The sequence below is a fragment of the Erithacus rubecula genome (assembly GCF_903797595.1).
Source record: "Erithacus rubecula genome assembly, chromosome: 12".
NCBI classification, from domain to species: domain Eukaryota; kingdom Metazoa; phylum Chordata; class Aves; order Passeriformes; family Muscicapidae; genus Erithacus; species Erithacus rubecula.
The window spans coordinates 383,423-400,671 of NC_136664.1; the positions used below are offsets into that span (position 1 = coordinate 383,423).

General features: G+C 55.9%; 1 protein-coding gene across 2 annotated transcripts in view; it reads right to left on the bottom strand.

Annotated features, from left to right (window-relative positions):
• The window catches only part of ZFHX3 (zinc finger homeobox 3), a 125,848-nt gene that overhangs the window by 63,947 nt on the left and 44,652 nt on the right, over positions 1–17,249 (bottom strand). For both annotated transcript variants that reach the window (XM_079315812.1, XM_079315811.1), the window contains exons 3-4: positions 12,817–15,545; positions 10,501–10,997 (exon numbers count right to left, since the gene is read on the bottom strand). In XM_079315812.1, the coding sequence (XP_079171938.1) occupies positions 10,501–10,997; positions 12,817–15,499 (3,180 nt within the window). In that variant the 5' untranslated portion in view covers positions 15,500–15,545. The remainder of the gene's footprint in view (positions 1–10,500; positions 10,998–12,816; positions 15,546–17,249) is intronic.

The following is a 17,249-nucleotide window of genomic DNA, read 5'->3' on the forward strand; positions in this document are numbered from 1 at the left end:
GCTGTGCCAGCCCCAGCCCCAGGCACAGCTCTGGCACTGTGGGTGCTGTGCCAGCCCCATGCCCTGGCACAGCTCTGGCACTGTGGGTGCTGTGCCAGCCCCATTCCCCAGGCACAGCTCTGGCACTGTGGTGCTGTGCCAGCGCATTCCCTGGCACAGCTCTGGCACTGTGGTGCTGTGCCAGCCCCATTCCCCTGGCACAGCTCTGGCACTGTGGGTGCTGTGCCAGCGCATTCCCTGGCACAGCTCTGGCACTGTGGGTGCTGTGCCAGCCCCATTCCCCAGGCACAGCTCTGGCACTGTGGGTGCTGTGCCAGCCCCATTCCCCAGGCACAGCTCTGGCACTGTGGTGCTGTGCCAGTCCCATTCCCCTGGCACAGCTCTGGCACTGTGGTGCTGTGCCAGCCCCATTCCCCAGGCACAGCTCTGGCACTGTGGGTGCTGTGCCAGCCCCATTCCCCAGGCACAGCTCTGGCACTGTGGGTGCTGTGCCAGCCCCATTCCCCTGGCACAGCTCTGGCACTGTGGTGCTGTGCCAGCCCCAGCCCCATTCCCCAGGCACAGCTCTGGCACAGCGGTGCTGTGCCAGCCCCAGCCCCATGCCCTGGCACAGCTCTGGCACTGTGGGTGCTGTGCCAGCCCCAGCCCCATGCCCTGGCACAGCTCTGGCACTGTGGGTGCTGTGCCAGCCCCAGCCCCATGCCCTGGCACAGCTCTGGCACTGTGGTGCTGTGCCAGCCCCATTCCCCAGGCACAGCTCTGGCACTGTGGTGCTGTGCCAGCCCCATGCCCTGGCACAGCTCTGGCACTGAGGTGCTGTGCCAGCCCCATTCCCCTGGCACAGCTCTGGCACTGTGGTGCTGTGCCAGCCCCATTCCCCAGGCACAGCTCTGGCACTGTGGTGCTGTGCCAGTCCCATTCCCCCGGCACAGCTCTGGCACTGTGGTGCTGTGCCAGTCCCATTCCCCCGGCACAGCTCTGGCACTGTGGGTGCTGGGCCAGCCCCATGCCCCGGCACAGCTCTGGCACTGTGGTGCTGTGCCAGTCCCATTCCCCTGGCACAGCTCTGGCACTGTGGTGCTGTGCCAGCCCCAGCCCCATTCCCCAGGCACAGCTCTGGCACTGTGGTGCTGTGCCAGCCCCAGCCCCATGCCCTGGCACAGCTCTGGCACTGTGGTGCTGTGCCAGCCCCATTCCCCAGGCACAGCTCTGGCACTGTGGTGCTGTGCCAGCCCCATTCCCCTGGCACAGCTCTGGCACTGTGGGTGCTGTGCCAGCCCCATTCCCCTGGCACAGCTCTGGCACTGTGGTGCTGTGCCAGCCCCAGCCCCAGGCACAGCTCTGGCACTGTGGTGCTGTGCCAGCCCCATGCCCTGGCACAGCTCTGGCACTGTGGTGCTGTGCCAGCCCCATTCCCCAGGCACAGCTCTGGCACTGTGGTGCTGTGCCAGCCCCAGAGCTGCAGCCAGGCGAGTGCTGCTCTCCTTCCCCACCCAAATCCCCGAGGCCTCGCGTGTGCTCTAACCACAGCCCTTTGAGAGCTCGTGTATTTACAAACTAAGGCATGCTGGAATCAAAGGGGATACCATATGACATAATTCACATTAAAATGTCAACAGGCTGACAATTTATAGAGTCAATCCAGCGGAGGTGGGGAGAGCTAAGGCGCAGTAATTGTTTAATTCCCGCTTAAACCAACAGCAGCTTCACCTCCAAAGCAGCAGCACGTGCACGGCCCTGGCTGCTGCCAGCCCTGGTGCCAGCCTGGCCCTGGGCCAGCACGGGTGGAGGCAGCAGCCTCAGCCATGCACTGGCACCCAGCACGGGCTGGGGACATGGGATGCAGCTCCAGCCCAGGATAAGCAGTTTTCCAGGAGGGCAGAGTCCCTCTGCTCAGGGCTCTGGTGACCACTGCACACCTGGGCACAGCACCCTCCTCCTGAGGGGACACAGGTAATGCTCCAGGGCACCAGTGAGGAACCGACTCACAGGGCCTGGCACTGCATCCTGACCCCACTGAAAATTCCACAGCACTGGAACAATGAAAGCATGGAGCGTCCCAGCCACAAAGCCCTCGGGGCACACGTGAACTTTCCACCCAGGTAGAAGCAGCAGCTGTGCCCACATCAAACACGTTGTGGTGTTTTGTGATGCTGCACAGCAGCACCTCAGCCCGCTGACACCCCCTGCCCACGGACAGGCTGCTGGCAACGGGGCTTGTGGCTTGCAATGGAGCATAAGGTAGGCAGGAGAGGGAAGTGTGCACCACTGGGAGAAATTTTACCTGGATAAACCGCAGCCAATAAATTTTCTATAAATGCCAGCTAATGCTGTCCCTTGGAGAGCACTGGGCAGGGACTGCCGGGCTCCAGAGCCCTCGGCACAGCCTGGCTGTCTGTACATAAACACTAACACCTCATTCTCTCTTCTACCTCATTAACTGAAACGCATTAAAACAAGTGTGCACTGGGAGCAGCAAATGAGACTGTTAAACCAAGCTGATATAATCCTCATCAGCTGTGGGAAATGAGCACACATCCATTACAGTGAATCAAGCCGCCAACTGCGACTCGTGCGCGTGTTGAGACCCCAGGAAGATGCTCTTGCCCCCAGCTGTACCAGACAGCTCAGCCCCTGCCCCCAGCACTCTCACGGGGCACTCCCAGAGTGCTGGGCTGTGTTTCCATCCCAGCAGCTCCCCACAGCACACAGCTGGAGCCCTGGTCCCACTCTGCAGCCCAACGAGTCCAGAAGGAATCTGCTCAGTGATATGCAGCAACCATCCACTTCTCCAGGACCCCAGGAGAATAAAAGGCCAAGGCAGCAGGGCAGACACACAGAACATGGGATGTTTCCCCAGGCAGTGTGACAGTACCTGAGCACAGGTGATGGACACATGTTCACACAGGGGGATAGAGCACAACAAACACTGGTAAAGCCCCAGCACTGACACCAGTGTGCCCCAGCTGCAGCCAGATGTGAACGGGGCAGCCTCAGCAGAGGCTGGTGAGAGCTGTCACACAGTGACCACTGATGGGCAGCACACAGGAGCACTCCACACAAGGATATGAACTGCTCCCTCCTGCAGGGCCATCGTGCCACAGCTATGCCTTCATGAGAAAAGACTCGTTTAAAATATTGAAGAAATGTTCATTTTGCCTCCCCCTGAGGAGGCAGAGCAGGGAGCCCTCCTGATGCTGCAGGAACCAGACAGACAGACAGACAGACAGCACTCTGTGCCCTCCTGCACCTTGGGCCTGAACTGCTGACCTCCCCAGAGCAGCTCAGGTTTCCAGACTCCCTTCCTGATGTCAGGCAGAGCTGATGAGGCAGGATGGGGTCCCCTCTGCCTCAGCAAGAATGTAAACAATGCCTGCAATGCTCCCAGCTGCTTTGGCAGAGTTTTTGGCTCAGCAGAGCTGTTGCACAGCACTCCCCCAAGGGCAGGCTGTGCACAGAGAGGCTGCTGGGCTCCTGCTCCCTGTGCAACAGGACACCCTGGGGCAGCCTGCACAGGCATTCTGAACGGGGTCCACGAACTCTGTTTAACCAGCATGATGTGTGCAACAGAATCACAAAGAAACAGGCATTTAAAGTGACATCTGTTGGATTAATTAGCTGTGTAATTAGCCTCCCCTCTGTGGAGACAGGCTTTGTTACTGCTGCCTGAAACTTCCCCAGGTGATTCTCTGTGTATCCGTCCCTCGGAGCACAGGCAGCAGTGGGTGAGGTGGGGCTGCAGTGCCCAGCGAGGGGCAAGAGCTGGGTCACAGAGCCCCAGCTGCTGCACCCCTGGGGCGGACCCCAAACGGGAATGTCCATCACCCTGAGCACAGGCTGCAGGTCTGCTCTGAGGGCAGGGATGCAAGTCAGGCATTTATACCTGCTCCATTAAACCAGAACATCTCTGTGTGCTGCAGCCAGCTCCCCACCTCTGGGAGCCCAGAGCTGACACGGGGACACAGCAGCCACTGCTCCACCCGAGCCACGGGCAGCTCAGCACAACAGGAAAAATCCCGGGCTCATCTCCAGGACAGAGGAACCCGGGGGGCTCAGTGCAGGCACCCCCCTGCTCTGAAGCAGCACAGGGGGGTGCTGGGCTGTCCCACAGCTGCAGCACCCAGCCCTGCCCCTGCCACAGCTGCCTGCAGCCCAGGATCTCCAGCAGCTGCAGCCAGGCTTAACAGAGCCCTGCCAACCCTAGCCCAAGGCCCAGCTTAAAGAGAACCTGTTGCACAAGTACAACTTATTGCCTAACTTGACTTGCAGAACTTGGCTGCCCACGTCACAGCACAGGAGTAGGTTTTTACGACTGGCAAGAAGGGGAAAAAGCCCATTATGGTATTAAGTTATGTATCGTGCATACATTATTGATTGTAATTGAATGAATTCCCTATGAGATAGCAAACACAGAACCTCCCAGGCTGCTTCCACAGCAATTCTGGGGTCTTTGGTACAATGGTTTCTTTAGGAAGAGCTCAGTTAAAGCTGCAGAAGGATGACACGGTGTCCTGCAGCCCAGTGCAGTGGCACAGCCAAACAGGAACCAGCCCTGCACGCCAGGGCACAGAGAACAGGGTGGGAAAAGCAGCTCGTGGGCCCTTCCTGGCCCTGCAGGCAGCCCCTGCCAGGGATGGATGCTAATGAATGCCCATCCATTATTTAAGGAGGTGGTCGCCAGCGAGCCTGCAGCTGCAGAACTGCTGCCTGGCCAGGGCTGCTGCCCAGGGCAGCTAAACCTGAGCCAGCCCAGCCAGCACAGCAGCTGAGAGCACCCTGAGCCCTCCCAGGCATTCTGCTGTGCTGAGGAATCCATCTGGTGCAGGCAGCTGGGCAGACTGAAATGCCAACAGCTCTGGGTTCCAGCCCAGGACAAGAGGCTGTGAGCTGCCAGCCTTTGGGATAGCAAAGGGCACAAGTTTGGGTGACACCAGCCAGGTGAATGGACACTGGGAGACACTCTGCTGCTGCCACAGAAGCCAGGAAAAACTCAGATATAGAGATTACAAGAAAGCTTGACAAGGTGTTTTTATGTTGGATTTTTTCCCCTTGTGTTTAGCTTATTTAGCTGGGTTTTGTAGCCCCTTCTCCCAAATATTTTGAATTCTAAGCCCTGTCTGACCGAGGGCTTTTAGCTCTGTGTTCTGGGGAGCTCCTGGCCCCTGCTGTGAGACCAGGGCTCCTGCTCCAGCTGCACTCTCACTCCTTTGTTATTTACGTTGCTTTTACAGGGTGGTTTCTTTACTAAGCTGCTGGCTGCACATGGCTCAGCACTTACTGGAAAACTTGAAAGAAAACCCTAAGTGACAGAGCCCATAAATAAAACACAGAGCAAGAGAGGCTGGGTGCTCTCAGCAGTTCTGATTGCAACCTTTCAAAAAGCAGTGCAGAGAAAGGAGAAGTTCTGTGAGCCTGCACTAACAGACTTGGGCATTCAGTACCTAAAATAAGGTAAAAATGTCTTTTAATGCCAGGGTGACACCATGGAGAAATCTGCCACTCAAAGGAACATGGAACCCCATGGAGGAGGTGTCTCAAAGGGTTAAACTGACACTGAGAGCTTTTTGTACCAATTCTTGTCAATCCCAACAGAACCAAAGGTGCTGTAAGGGTCCATCCTCCCCACACTGGCAGCTCATAACTCCTTTCATTACAAGTTTAGCCAAGACTAGAGGATGCAGATTCAAATTAAAGGTTTTGGAGACCATCTTTAAAAACAACTTTGTAGGGAGACTTCAATAAATATTTATTTCCCTTGTGAAGCTGCCACTGGAATTTGTCTTAAACCTTGCAGGAAATCAGCTCAAAGTCCCTCATATGCTGTAATTTAAATGGGCTTCAGGCACAATTTGTGTTGCTCAAGAGTGTAATTCACAGCTCTGATGCTGCATCTGCATTCCAAGAGATGAACTTGCAAAAACAAAGCCAAAACACACTGAAGGCAGACAGTGAGTAAACCAGAGGTTAACAAAGCTCTAAATCTCCTGATGAGCAGGACAGACTTACTGTGAGCAACTTCACTCCAGGAACCTTAAAAGGCAGAGATGGGAGGAAGCTTGTGATAAAAACCAAAACCCAAACACATCTCCTTTTGCCCACAACATCATCTGGGTGTTTCAGAACTGAATGAGCCCAGCTCCAAACACAGCCCTTGGGCAGGTGCCTGGTCCCCAGAACCTTCCTGCACTAAAGTCCTACAGGGAACATCTGCCAGCCAAGTTTTGGGGTGAGAAGACTCTCAGCTCAACCTTACTGCAGAATTAGGGCAAGACTAATTCACACCAATCCAAATGCAGCTTGCTTTTAACTTCATTTTTGGATCACTTACAAACACAGAAACCCCCTATATCCTTTTGATCCTTTTTCTCCATTGTGGAAAGTTATTTTGCCCTGCCCAGACCTCTTCCCAGTGAGTTCTTGAAGAATCTTACCAAAGCCCCTGGTTATCCCCTGTCCCTGCAGCCCAGCCCAGCCCTGCCTGGTCCCTTCACACAACTGACAGTGCTGCAAGAACCTCTCCTCCAAAAGTCTGCTTTTGCCCTTCCTAGCCCACATGCCTCCTTGGGCTTTTCTACTACAGTTTCTATCAATTTGCTGGCTTCATGCTCTGTAGTTTCTGGCCCACAGTTCTGCCAGGTGCCCTGTCCCCTCCTGTGGGGCTCCTCCAGAACTCTGCTGAGCAGAGTCCTGATAAGTCAGGGACATTTTCCTTCGTGGCTCCTTCACGTGAGGCCACCCTTCAGATTTATCCTTATACAGAGGAACCTTTCAATTCTGCTCCCAAACACACGAGAAGAATTCTCCCTTCCTTCCCCTCTCTGTAACACAGCCTTCTCCTCATTCCCTACCTGCACGTGCAATACTTTCCTATTTGGTCCCACTGGACTTGCTGTGGACTTTGGCCAGGTTCCCCTGCTCTGCTTCCTCAGGGCTGGTTACATTCAACACAGGCACCTAAGGTGCTTTTGGTAACTGCTCAGTGACCCACACACATCACACCCTTTGCTGCACCCAACAGTAGCTCACCCATTTTCACACAATTTTAACTTCAAAGGCAGCTACTATCACAGAAGGCATTCCTTCTGCCTGCTTCTATTACAGAAGGACATTGAATTTGAATACATTATCATCACCATCACTCTGTAACTACATCTCATACAATATTCCATGCATCCTCTGGGATTGAGACCTTTTTGGGATTTTCCAGCAAGTCTCTTTGAGAATGCTGTGGCTGGTGAAGGAGACACAAGCTCCTGTGGGAGAGGCCTGATGGGCCAATGCTGCTCCATGGTGGAGCTGAGGCTTTCTGCTGCACATCCTCCCTCCCTTCTGTCCAAGTCAGCACAGATCCACAGCTCCATCAGCACCAGCACCACGAGCACTGATATTCAAGAGTCATTTTCCTGCACACTCCTCATCTCCAGCTAACAAAGAGCCTCTGTGCATGGCACCACGTAACCCAAACCCTCTCCTTCAGACTCCCTCTTCCCTAAAAAAGTGAACTCAGCACTTGGAAGCACTGAAAAGGAAGACACTGAATGAACTCATTGAAGGCACTTGCTGGCAGTCTGGCCAGCAGCGTGTTTCCTCAGTACTTCTTTGTTTAAACTTCTTCTGAGCTGCACATTCTGAACTAGAGATTGTCAGGAAGTTGTAGGAAATGTCCAAACCTGGCTGTGCCTCAAGCAGCTGAATTCCTTCTGCAAACTCCACCTGTGCAGCAGAGGCAGGGAAGCTGTGCCCAGCCTGCTGCAGCTGTGCTGGAGTCAGCTCTGTGCTCAGAGCACAAGCCTGGCTGCTGCTCCAGCTGCCCTGCCCACAGCCCCTGCCACCCACCCAGCACACTCCAGTGGGCAGCAGGGCTCTGCAAGCCCAGCACCCACCTGGGAATGCAGTGCCTGCCACTGCAGGGGTGCTCCTGCTTCCCAGGCAGCTCCCCAGGACACAAACCCACCCCTCAGCCAGAGGGCAGGCACAGGCACCACACTCCCCCTGCAAGGGCTGACAAAGTAACAGGATTTCTACTCCTGTCACAGAATTTTAGGGGGACACAAGGAATTGGGAGCTCACAACAACGAAAACAAAGGCTACCAGACCCTTCCAGTTTTTGGCCACTCCTGTCCCCTGTCCCGGGCAGAAGCTATTGCAAGGTGCAGGACCAAGATGGCAGCACGAGACTGGACCTGCTCCCCTGGCCCTGCAGAGCTGCACGAGACTGAAAGCCTCACCCAGTGCAGGCTGACAGTGCCTCCAGATCACATCTTCTGGCAGCAAGCAGCACTGACACAAGTGGCACTTGGGCAATGCAAGCAGCCAATAACATGTGATTTAGGAAAAAAATGGCAAAAGCAGCAGAATAAGGAGGATTGTGTGTGATAAGCCCAGTGTGTGCTCTCACCCAGCAGCATCTGGAGAGGATTTTCTCCAGCAGGCAGGGAAGAACTCGATTACATCCAGTTAACTGTGCTCTAAACTGATTATGCATGTGCCAGGCTAATGGATTACATTAGCAAGAGGAAAAATAACATCCAATCAATCTCAATTTACTGCAGACCACACCAAGGCCTGAGAGAAGAGAAACCATTCTGTGAACTCCCCAGTGCTGCTGCATCCCTGCAGCTCTCAGCAGACATGGCATCACAGCTGCTCCCAGGGCTGGGAGCTGTGCTGGGGCTGCTCCAGCCTCACCCACAGAGGCTTTCCATGCCACCAACCCCTGGCTCCAGCCATCCAACCTCTGCCCCAGGCTCCATCCAGCACGCTGGCAGGCCAACACAGGGAGCATTCCAAAGGAATCCATTACTCTGGAACGTGTTATCCTTCAGCTGCTGCTCCCCTCTGCTGTGTCAGAGGCAACACAGGGCTGTGGCAGCACTGAGACTGCCCAGGCCTCTCACAGACCTGAAAACTGACAATTACTCTTTGCCTGCCCAAGGAAAACATCCTAGGAATCTTTATTATAAAAACCTATCCCTGCCTCCTGATGCTGCTGGGATTTTTTTCCCCTTTCTTCTTTTTTTTCCCTTTTCTTTCCCCTCAGTAAGGGAATTCTAGTGTTCCAGTTGTTTTCCCCACTGCAGATGAAAGGCCTGGATAAAGCAAACTTTAAACTTTTGCAATGTATATTTAAAACAACAATATTACGTGTAAAAAAATCATAATAGAGCTTTCAAACAACTCTCCTGTACCCCAAATTGACCTCCACAGAGGAGATTCTCCTCTCTCCTGCCCCAGTTTCCAAGCTGTGTCACTCCCTCAGGTCTCTGCACACCAGAGAGCAGAGGTGTCCGTGCAGACCTGATCCTTTCCAGAGGCAGACTCTGGTGGGTGAGGCTGGATGCAGCTCCCGATGGAGCAACCACAGTCCCAGCCCCTGGCCTCAACCTGAGCCCAAGAAACACAGCCCAGCTCCCAGCAGCTCCCCATCAATTCCACAAGATCCAACAACCACAGCTCGGTAAACCTTACATGATGCTCCTGGTTATCACCTTCCCCCCTTACTCTGCTGGACTGCTGAATCCTAGGAAAAGTCCAGGAGCTGTGAAAATGTGTCTACACTGCAATGTGGGTGGGTACTACAGAGCTCAATGTCAACTCTTAAATTCTCCTTACATAAAGAAAAGTTTTCCAAGAAATAATTAAGAAGTGCAAGGTACACTCTGTGTGTATCTAAAGAAACCTCAGCACATTTGGGGGAAAGCAGCAAGAAAAGGACGAGGACAGAGGGAAAATAAAAGAAGCTGTGAGGAATGAGCAGACAATGAGCAGGAGAGCACGTGTGAACGGAGGGGCTGCGGCTGCAGAGATTTATGGCAATTCGTACCTGATTGTTCATACTAAAGCTATTATGGGATGATTAGAGAAAAAGGTGAAGCTTTAAGTCCAGTGAAAATCAATAGAAACGTCTGGAGCAATTCTGCTGCACGAGTGAAAGGACTATTTACTGTATCCGGAGCTCCTCTTGGGTTACAGCCCACAGGGCTGGGCCAGCCAGGGGAGGGGGCTGGGGCAGACACCAGACAGGAGAGACAAGAGGGTTATAATGGCTGTAAAGAGCACAACACACCACGGGGAGGGCTGGGAGGAAAGGTGAAGACAACGAGCCGGGAGCGACAACCCAAACAGCACCGGGCATGAAAACACAGAGTGCCTCCAACAACGCACGCGCTCCAATGTAACCCCACACTGCACAGCTCCAACAAACCACAGGCAAACCTGGCCTCGCACAGCTTTTCTAGCAGCGGCTGCTATTCCTGTGCAGGGCAGCACAGCTGCAGCGCCCTAAGACACAGCAGCCCCCTAAAGCACAGTGCTGTGACCATGCACCGGCCTGGACGTGGGCCAGCAGTCTCCAGCAGAACACGCAAGAGCTGCAGCATGCGGCGAGGCTGGCTGCCCCGCAGAGCTCCCGGCAGCTCGCCTCCCCAGGGCCACCATCCCCCCAGCTCAACCAGGATCTTCCCTGGAAAATGCAACGAGGGGAGGCCGAGCCAAGCTTACCTTGTAGAGCTTGAGGCTGGCCTCGTGCCTCGAGTTCACGGTGTGCAGGCGCAGCTTCTCCAGGCTGTTGGTGTAGTAGTCGCAGGCGTTGCACTTGAGATGCACCGGGTTCCCAATGGCCACGCACTTGAGCCTCCACTCGTTGGCTTTGCCCCCCTCCTTGATGTGTGCCACCAGCTGGTACTTCTGCACGTGCTTGTCCGTCTTGCAGTGCAGCTGGAAGTTGGCCTTGAGCTGCGTGTTGTAGCGGCACAGCTTGCACTGGTACGAGTCGCCCATCACCGCCTTCCACTCGTCCTCGGGCAGGCTGCGCTCCACGTTCATGTGCAGCCCCAGCATGTCCAGGTTGTCTGTCGTGAACTTGTTGCACACGGCGCACTGGAAGAGCTTCAGGGAGGGGTCGTTGGTCTGCGTGAAGCTCTCCCCCAGGTTCATGAGCTCCTCGGACACCAGCTGCCCGCCGCCCAGGCGCATGTCCAGCGGGATCTCGCCGCCCACTGCGCAAGGAAACAGGGGCACGGGCGTCAGGAGGCTCAGCTCTTGCCAGAGAGAACACAGAGCAAGACACGAGCTGCTCCCAGTGCCACCCGTGAACCCACCAGCACACGGTGACACCACACGCAGCTCTGCCCCCCTTTGCCCGCTCCTCTGAGCTGCTGTCACTGTCACCCGGCCCTCTGCCTGTCAAAGGCAGCAAGAAAAACCCTACAGACTTTGAGAGCATGAACAATTCCACAGCACCACACTGGAAGTGTCTGTGGCCATTCCAACAATGGCATTAACACTTCATTCTGGTTTTTGCTGCCTCTCTGGACAAGCAAATCCTACCTCGTGCAATAGCCAAGCACAGTCCCTATCACATAAAACAAAAGTCACAAGCCCAGGTGATGGCCACATCACAAGGGTGACCACACTGCCCTCACAAGCTCGCACCAGTGCAGAGCATGGCATGGACAGCAACCACCTGAGAAGTGCCACCCCTGCACTGGTGTACCTCATCTCTTGTACAAGAGTGCAGAAAAAACAGTTTTGACAAGGTGAAAACAAAAACTAAAGAGGGTACGAGATCATGTCAAGGAGAGCCAGGAGGAGCCTGTGTTTGTCAGGCTGACTCTTCAAACCAGAGCCCAACTCTGTTCACTCACAGCTACTGAGCACAACCAGGCTCCTACCCCCACCAGAGCACCTGAGAGATGCAGAGAAACTCTGCACAAGCACAGAGACAAACCAGGACTCCTGTGCCTCTCTGCTCTCCTTTTCTGTTTTTAAGACAGTCATGCTCTTTCTACAGCTTTTTGGTATTTTATCTTCACTTGATGTCACAGCTCAGCTTGACAATCCCATGAAAGGAACCAGGTCAACAATTCCTCAGTTAATCAAAAGAGAGATGTTATTTCCTTAACTTTTCATTTCCTATGTTGCAACTTACTTGCTGAGAAGCAAATGCTCTTTAAGACACTCTCTCCTGAGCTCACCATGCAGAAGAAACCCAAAAGCAGACTCTTCTGAATTATTAATGTTCTGCTCGGTTTTGGACAAAGTGTAAGAACTGGAAAGATCTGCTCCACTTCTCGCCAAGCTCACAGCATGTGTCCGAGTCAGAAGGGCCAGCCTGGTGTCAAAACGGTTATTAAGAGGGGCAGGGCCTCCTTCTGCAACCCTCAGTGTGAGATCTGCCAGCACCAAGTGCACAGCTCACAAACTGCTCTCCAGGCTGCTCGGGGACACCCAAGGCCCCGCCATTTACCTGAGGAGCTTCAGTTGAAACACTCCCAGATTACAACAGCCCCGTGCTTTGCTGAGGAGGGGCTCTGGGCTTCAGAATTCTCCAGTCCCATGGGTCACTGGCAGCAGAGAAACACCACCCCTCCCAAACCTGCTTACCTCATCTTCTCAAGGCAACACAGCATGGAACGAAGCTACCCCAAACAAATACACCTGCCTTGGGAGCGCCAGCAGGTGATCGCACCTTCTCCCAAAGCTATGCACCAAACTACTCCCATTCTCACCAAACCCAGAAGTTCTCAGGAAACACTGTAGTTAGGATGCTTTCCACAACGAGGAAGAACATTCAGCGCCACGGCATCCGTAACCTGTGTCTGCTGTTCCATTAACTCCCTAAGGAAAACTCTTGGAAAACGTACTAGAAAAGCCACAAGATGAGGAAAAACTGCTCTGGGTGAACAGAGAGGAGAAATCTGCACTGTGCAGCCTCCATCCTCGACCACCACACAAGGCAGCTCGTGGGGCCACAGTGCCAGAGAGCCCTTTGCTGGCTCTGTCACGCGAACACCGTGCAAACCCCTTCAGCCTCACCTAGAGACGGAGCCATCGTCGCCATGGGGTTGGTGGGATCGAGCTGGAACCCCCCCATCATGAACTGTGCATCTGAGGAAGCGCTGTCCATCTTCAGGTTGGGCAGGTTCATGTTCTGCGCCAGGTAGTACTGGTAGAGCTCGGCCTCGGCGGGGGACGGCAGGCTGCCGAGGCCCAGGTGCCGGTTGTGTTGGATCTGGGACATGTTCTGCTGAAGCAGCATCATGTTGTGCATGTGCTTCTCACTGGTCATGTGAATCCGAAGGTTTCTGGCCACATTGGTCTCGTAGTCGCACACCTCGCAGCGCCACGTGGGTTTGGTTTTTGGTTTGGTGGGGGAGGGAGCCCCGCAGGTGCTGCCGATGTTGGCGGCGGCCGCCGCCGCAGCTGCAGCCGCCGCCGCCCCCGCCGTGTGGCTGAAGACTTGCTCTCCCCCTCCGTTCTGCAGGTTCTGCATGTTGTTGAGATGCTTGTCGGACTGCATATGAATACTGAGGTTGCCTTTGGTAGTTGTGGAGTAGTTACAGACCTCGCAGCGGAAGGGTTTGTAACCACAGGTGTAGCTCTCGCCGCGCGCCAGCCGCGGGTGCGGCTGCCCGCTCTTGCAGTAGACGCAGGAGCCACCGGGCTCGGGGTGCTTCTCCTTCATGTGCGCCTCAAGCGTCTGCTGGTACTTGTAGTGCCAATTGCACTTGGGACACTTGAGCGTCTTGCACGAGTTGCGCGAGTGCATCATGGTCATGTGGCCGCCCAGCGAGCGCGAGGAGCCCAGCACCGTGTCGCACTTGGGGCACTCCACGCCGCTGCCCGAGGGGCACTCGCCGCCCCCGAGCTCGCAGAGGGGGCCAGCGTGCTGGTGATGGGACATGTAGCTCCCGTCCTCGCCCTCGGCGCTCTCATTTGGTTCCGGTGCTGTGGCATTGTCTTTATTGGCACTTTCATCGATGAAGTCCAGCCTCCTGCTGCCCTCGGCCACACTGGCTCCGCCGCCCTCATTGTTAAAGCTTAAGTGATTCCTCCTGTTTGCACCATCAAAGACAAAGGAAGAAGCAGAATTAGAACTAGTAGAAGCCGTGCCCCGTGACAGGGTCTGGAGCACGTTAGGCATTAAGGGAGAGTTAGAAATGCTTTGGTTTGAGAGAGCAAGGTCCTTTTTGCTGCTGCCACTGCCTGCCACAGCCCCAACGTCCTCCTGGGGCCGGTCCTCCAGTTCATCCTCCAACTCGTTTGGAAATAGTCCTTTGCAACCCTCATCATCCTCATCTTCTTCCTCTTCCTCCTCCTCCTCTTCCTCCTCCTCCTCTTCCACATCCTCCTCCTCCTCCTCCTCCACCTCCTCGGCCGGCTCCACCTTTTCCGAGAGGCTGTCCCGGTCGTCCCCCTCTTGTTTCTCCCCCCCTGCCACCCCAGGGTCCTTCCCCTCCGAGGATTTGGTGGGACTGGAAGCCAGCGGGCCCAGGGGGACTGAGGTAATGGGAGTCTTCAGAGCTGAGCTGGTCAGCCCACCCAGGTTGAGGAGTGCACTGGGGGCCAGGACACCCGCTGCCGGCGGGGGCTCGGCTGCGCCGGCCGCCCCGGCCTGGAGCGCCTGCTCGCCTTCCATGCAAATGCCACTGAATTTACCATAAAAACTGTGTCCAGGGCCTATGAGGTTAGCTGCGGAAACGAGAGGGTGCTGAAAGGTTTTGTTTTTTGGTTCCAGAAAGCTGACAAGGGGTTCCTTGTCTTTGCCTATCCCTTGGATGATAGCGGAGATGTTCTTATTGCTAAGAATTTTCCGCTCCTCCTCACTCAGAGTCATTCGGTGGTCGTGCACGGCGTGGGTCACGAACGAGCGGACATACCCGAAGGAGAGCTTGCACAAGAAACACATCAGGATGGGCTTCCTCTTCCCGTAGAGCACAAAGCCATCGAATTTGGACAGGTCCACATTGTTGGGAACATCTTTGGATACGCAGGAGCTTTTGGCAGAACCGTCGCTGTTCAGGTAATCCTTGTTGCTTTTGTGTCGCACATCGAAGACGCGGAAGCTGTGCAGGACGGGGCTGATGCCCGCCAGGGCTGAGGTATTCGGGAAGGCCTGGTCTGAGCCCTCAAACCACTTCCCGAAGGATGAGGCTATGTGGAAAGTGTTGATGATCTGCGGGTAGGCGGGGGCGGCGGCGGAGGGCTCTCCCTGCTTGGGCAGGGAGTTGGGGAGCAGCGAGGGGAGCGCCCCGCTGCCGCCGGCGCCGCCGCCCTGCGCCAGCTGGCTGAGGCTCTCCACGATGTAGGCCGAGCCGTCGGGCTGGTAGACGATCTCGCCGGCCAGGTTCTCCACGTCGCTCTCGTCGTCGCCGTCCTCGCTGCTGTCGGTGCCGCTGTCCCCGCGCGGCGGCGGCGGCAGTGGCGGGCCCGGGCGGGCGCCGGCGCAGCGGTGCTCCATGTAGCTCTGCAGGCCGGCGAAGGAGGCCGCGCACTGGCCGCAGCTCAGCTCCCGGCCCGCGGGCTCGCCGCCCTCGGCGCCGCGCTCGGCCGGCGGCAGCCTCAGGCCGTCCGGGGGGCCGCAGCTCTCCGCCGGCTGCTCCGTGCTGCCGGCCGGCTCGGGGAGGTGCGCGCTGCTGAGATCAGTCCATTGCTGGTGCTGGGGGAGGCCGCAGCCATTGTCCTTGCCGGGGATGACGGGCGAGTCACAGCCTTCCATGGCAGGGCCGGCACGGAGCGCTCATGGCACCCGCTACGGCTCCGACCTGCGGGGACACAAGGAGAAGGCCGTGAGCAGGGCGCTGGCAGGGGTGCACACCCCGCACCGGGGCTGGGGCAGAGCGGGGCTGGTGTGCCAGGACGGGCGGCCCGGGCCTGGGGACGAGCAATGGGAACGAGCAATGGGAACGAGCAATGGGAATGAGCAATGGGAATGAGCAATGGGGATGAGCAATGGGAACGAGCAATGGGAACGAGCAATGGGGACGAGCAACGGGAACGAGCAACGGGAATGAGCAACGGCGACGAGCAACGGCGACGAGCAACGGGAACGAGCAATGGGAACAAGCAATGGGAACGAGCAATGGGGATGAGCAATGGGAACGAGCAATGGGGATGAGCAATGGGAACGAGCAATGGGAACGAGCAATGGGAACGAGCAATGGGAATGAGTAATGGGAACGAGCAATGGGAACGAGCAACGGGGACGAGCAACGGGAATGAGCAACGGGAACGAGCAACGGCGACGAGCAACGGGAACGAGCAATGGGAACGAGCAATGGGAACGAGCAATGGGGATGAGCAATGGGAACGAGCAATGGGAACGAGCAATGGGAACGAGCAATGGGAATGAGTAATGGGAACGAGCAATGGGAACGAGCAACGGGGACGAGCAATGGGAACGAGCAATGGGGATGAGCAATGGGAATGAGTAATGGGAACGAGCAATGGGAACGAGCAATGGGGATGAGCAATGGGAATGAGCAACGGGGACGAGCAATGGGGACGAGCAATGGGAACGAGCAATGGGAATGAGCAATGGGAATGAGCAATGGGAACGAGCAATGGGGATGAGCAATGGGAATGAGCAACGGGGACGAGCAACGGGGACGAGCAATGGGGATGAGCAACGGGGACGAGCAATGGGAATGAGCAATGGGAATGAGTAATGGGAACGAGCAATGGGAACGAGCAATGGGGATGAGCAATGGGAACGAGCAACGGGGACGAGCAACGGGGACGAGCAATGGGGATGAGCAACGGGGACGAGCAATGGGAATGAGCAATGTGAATGAGTAATGGGAACGAGCAATGGGAACGAGCAATGGGGATGAGCAATGGGAATGAGCAACGGGGACGAGCAACGGGGATGAGCAATGGGAATGAGTAATGGGAACGAGCAATGGAAACGAGCAATGGGAATGAGCAATGGGAACGAGCAACGGGGACGAGCAACGGGGACGAGCAATGGGGATGAGCAACGGGAATGAGCAATGGGGACGAGCAATGGGGACGAGCAACGGGAACGAGCAATGGGAACGAGCAACGGGAACGAGCAACGGGAACGAGCAACGGGAACGAGCAACGGGAACGAGCAACGGGAATGAGCAATGGGGACGAGCAATGGGAATGAGCAATGGGAATGCGCTGGCAGCAGCGGCACAAGAGGCAAAATGAAGGGGCCTGGGAGGTGGCAAAAACCTCCTTAACACCCCTCCTGAAGGGAGCCCGCAGCAAGATTGTAGGAACTGCACAATCACCCCCAAGGCCTTCAAGGGTCTTCAGAAAACAAAACATCTTGGGAAAGTCTGGGACACAAACGAGATACGACAACAAAACAGCTTTGTGGCTTTACAACTTGGTAGAACTCATATTCTCTGCCTCCCCCTAAGGCAATGCTGTTTTTGGGGTGTTACCCTTCTGCTAAAGGCTTGGGAAGCACAGACCCAGCTACCACACAGGCACCTCAA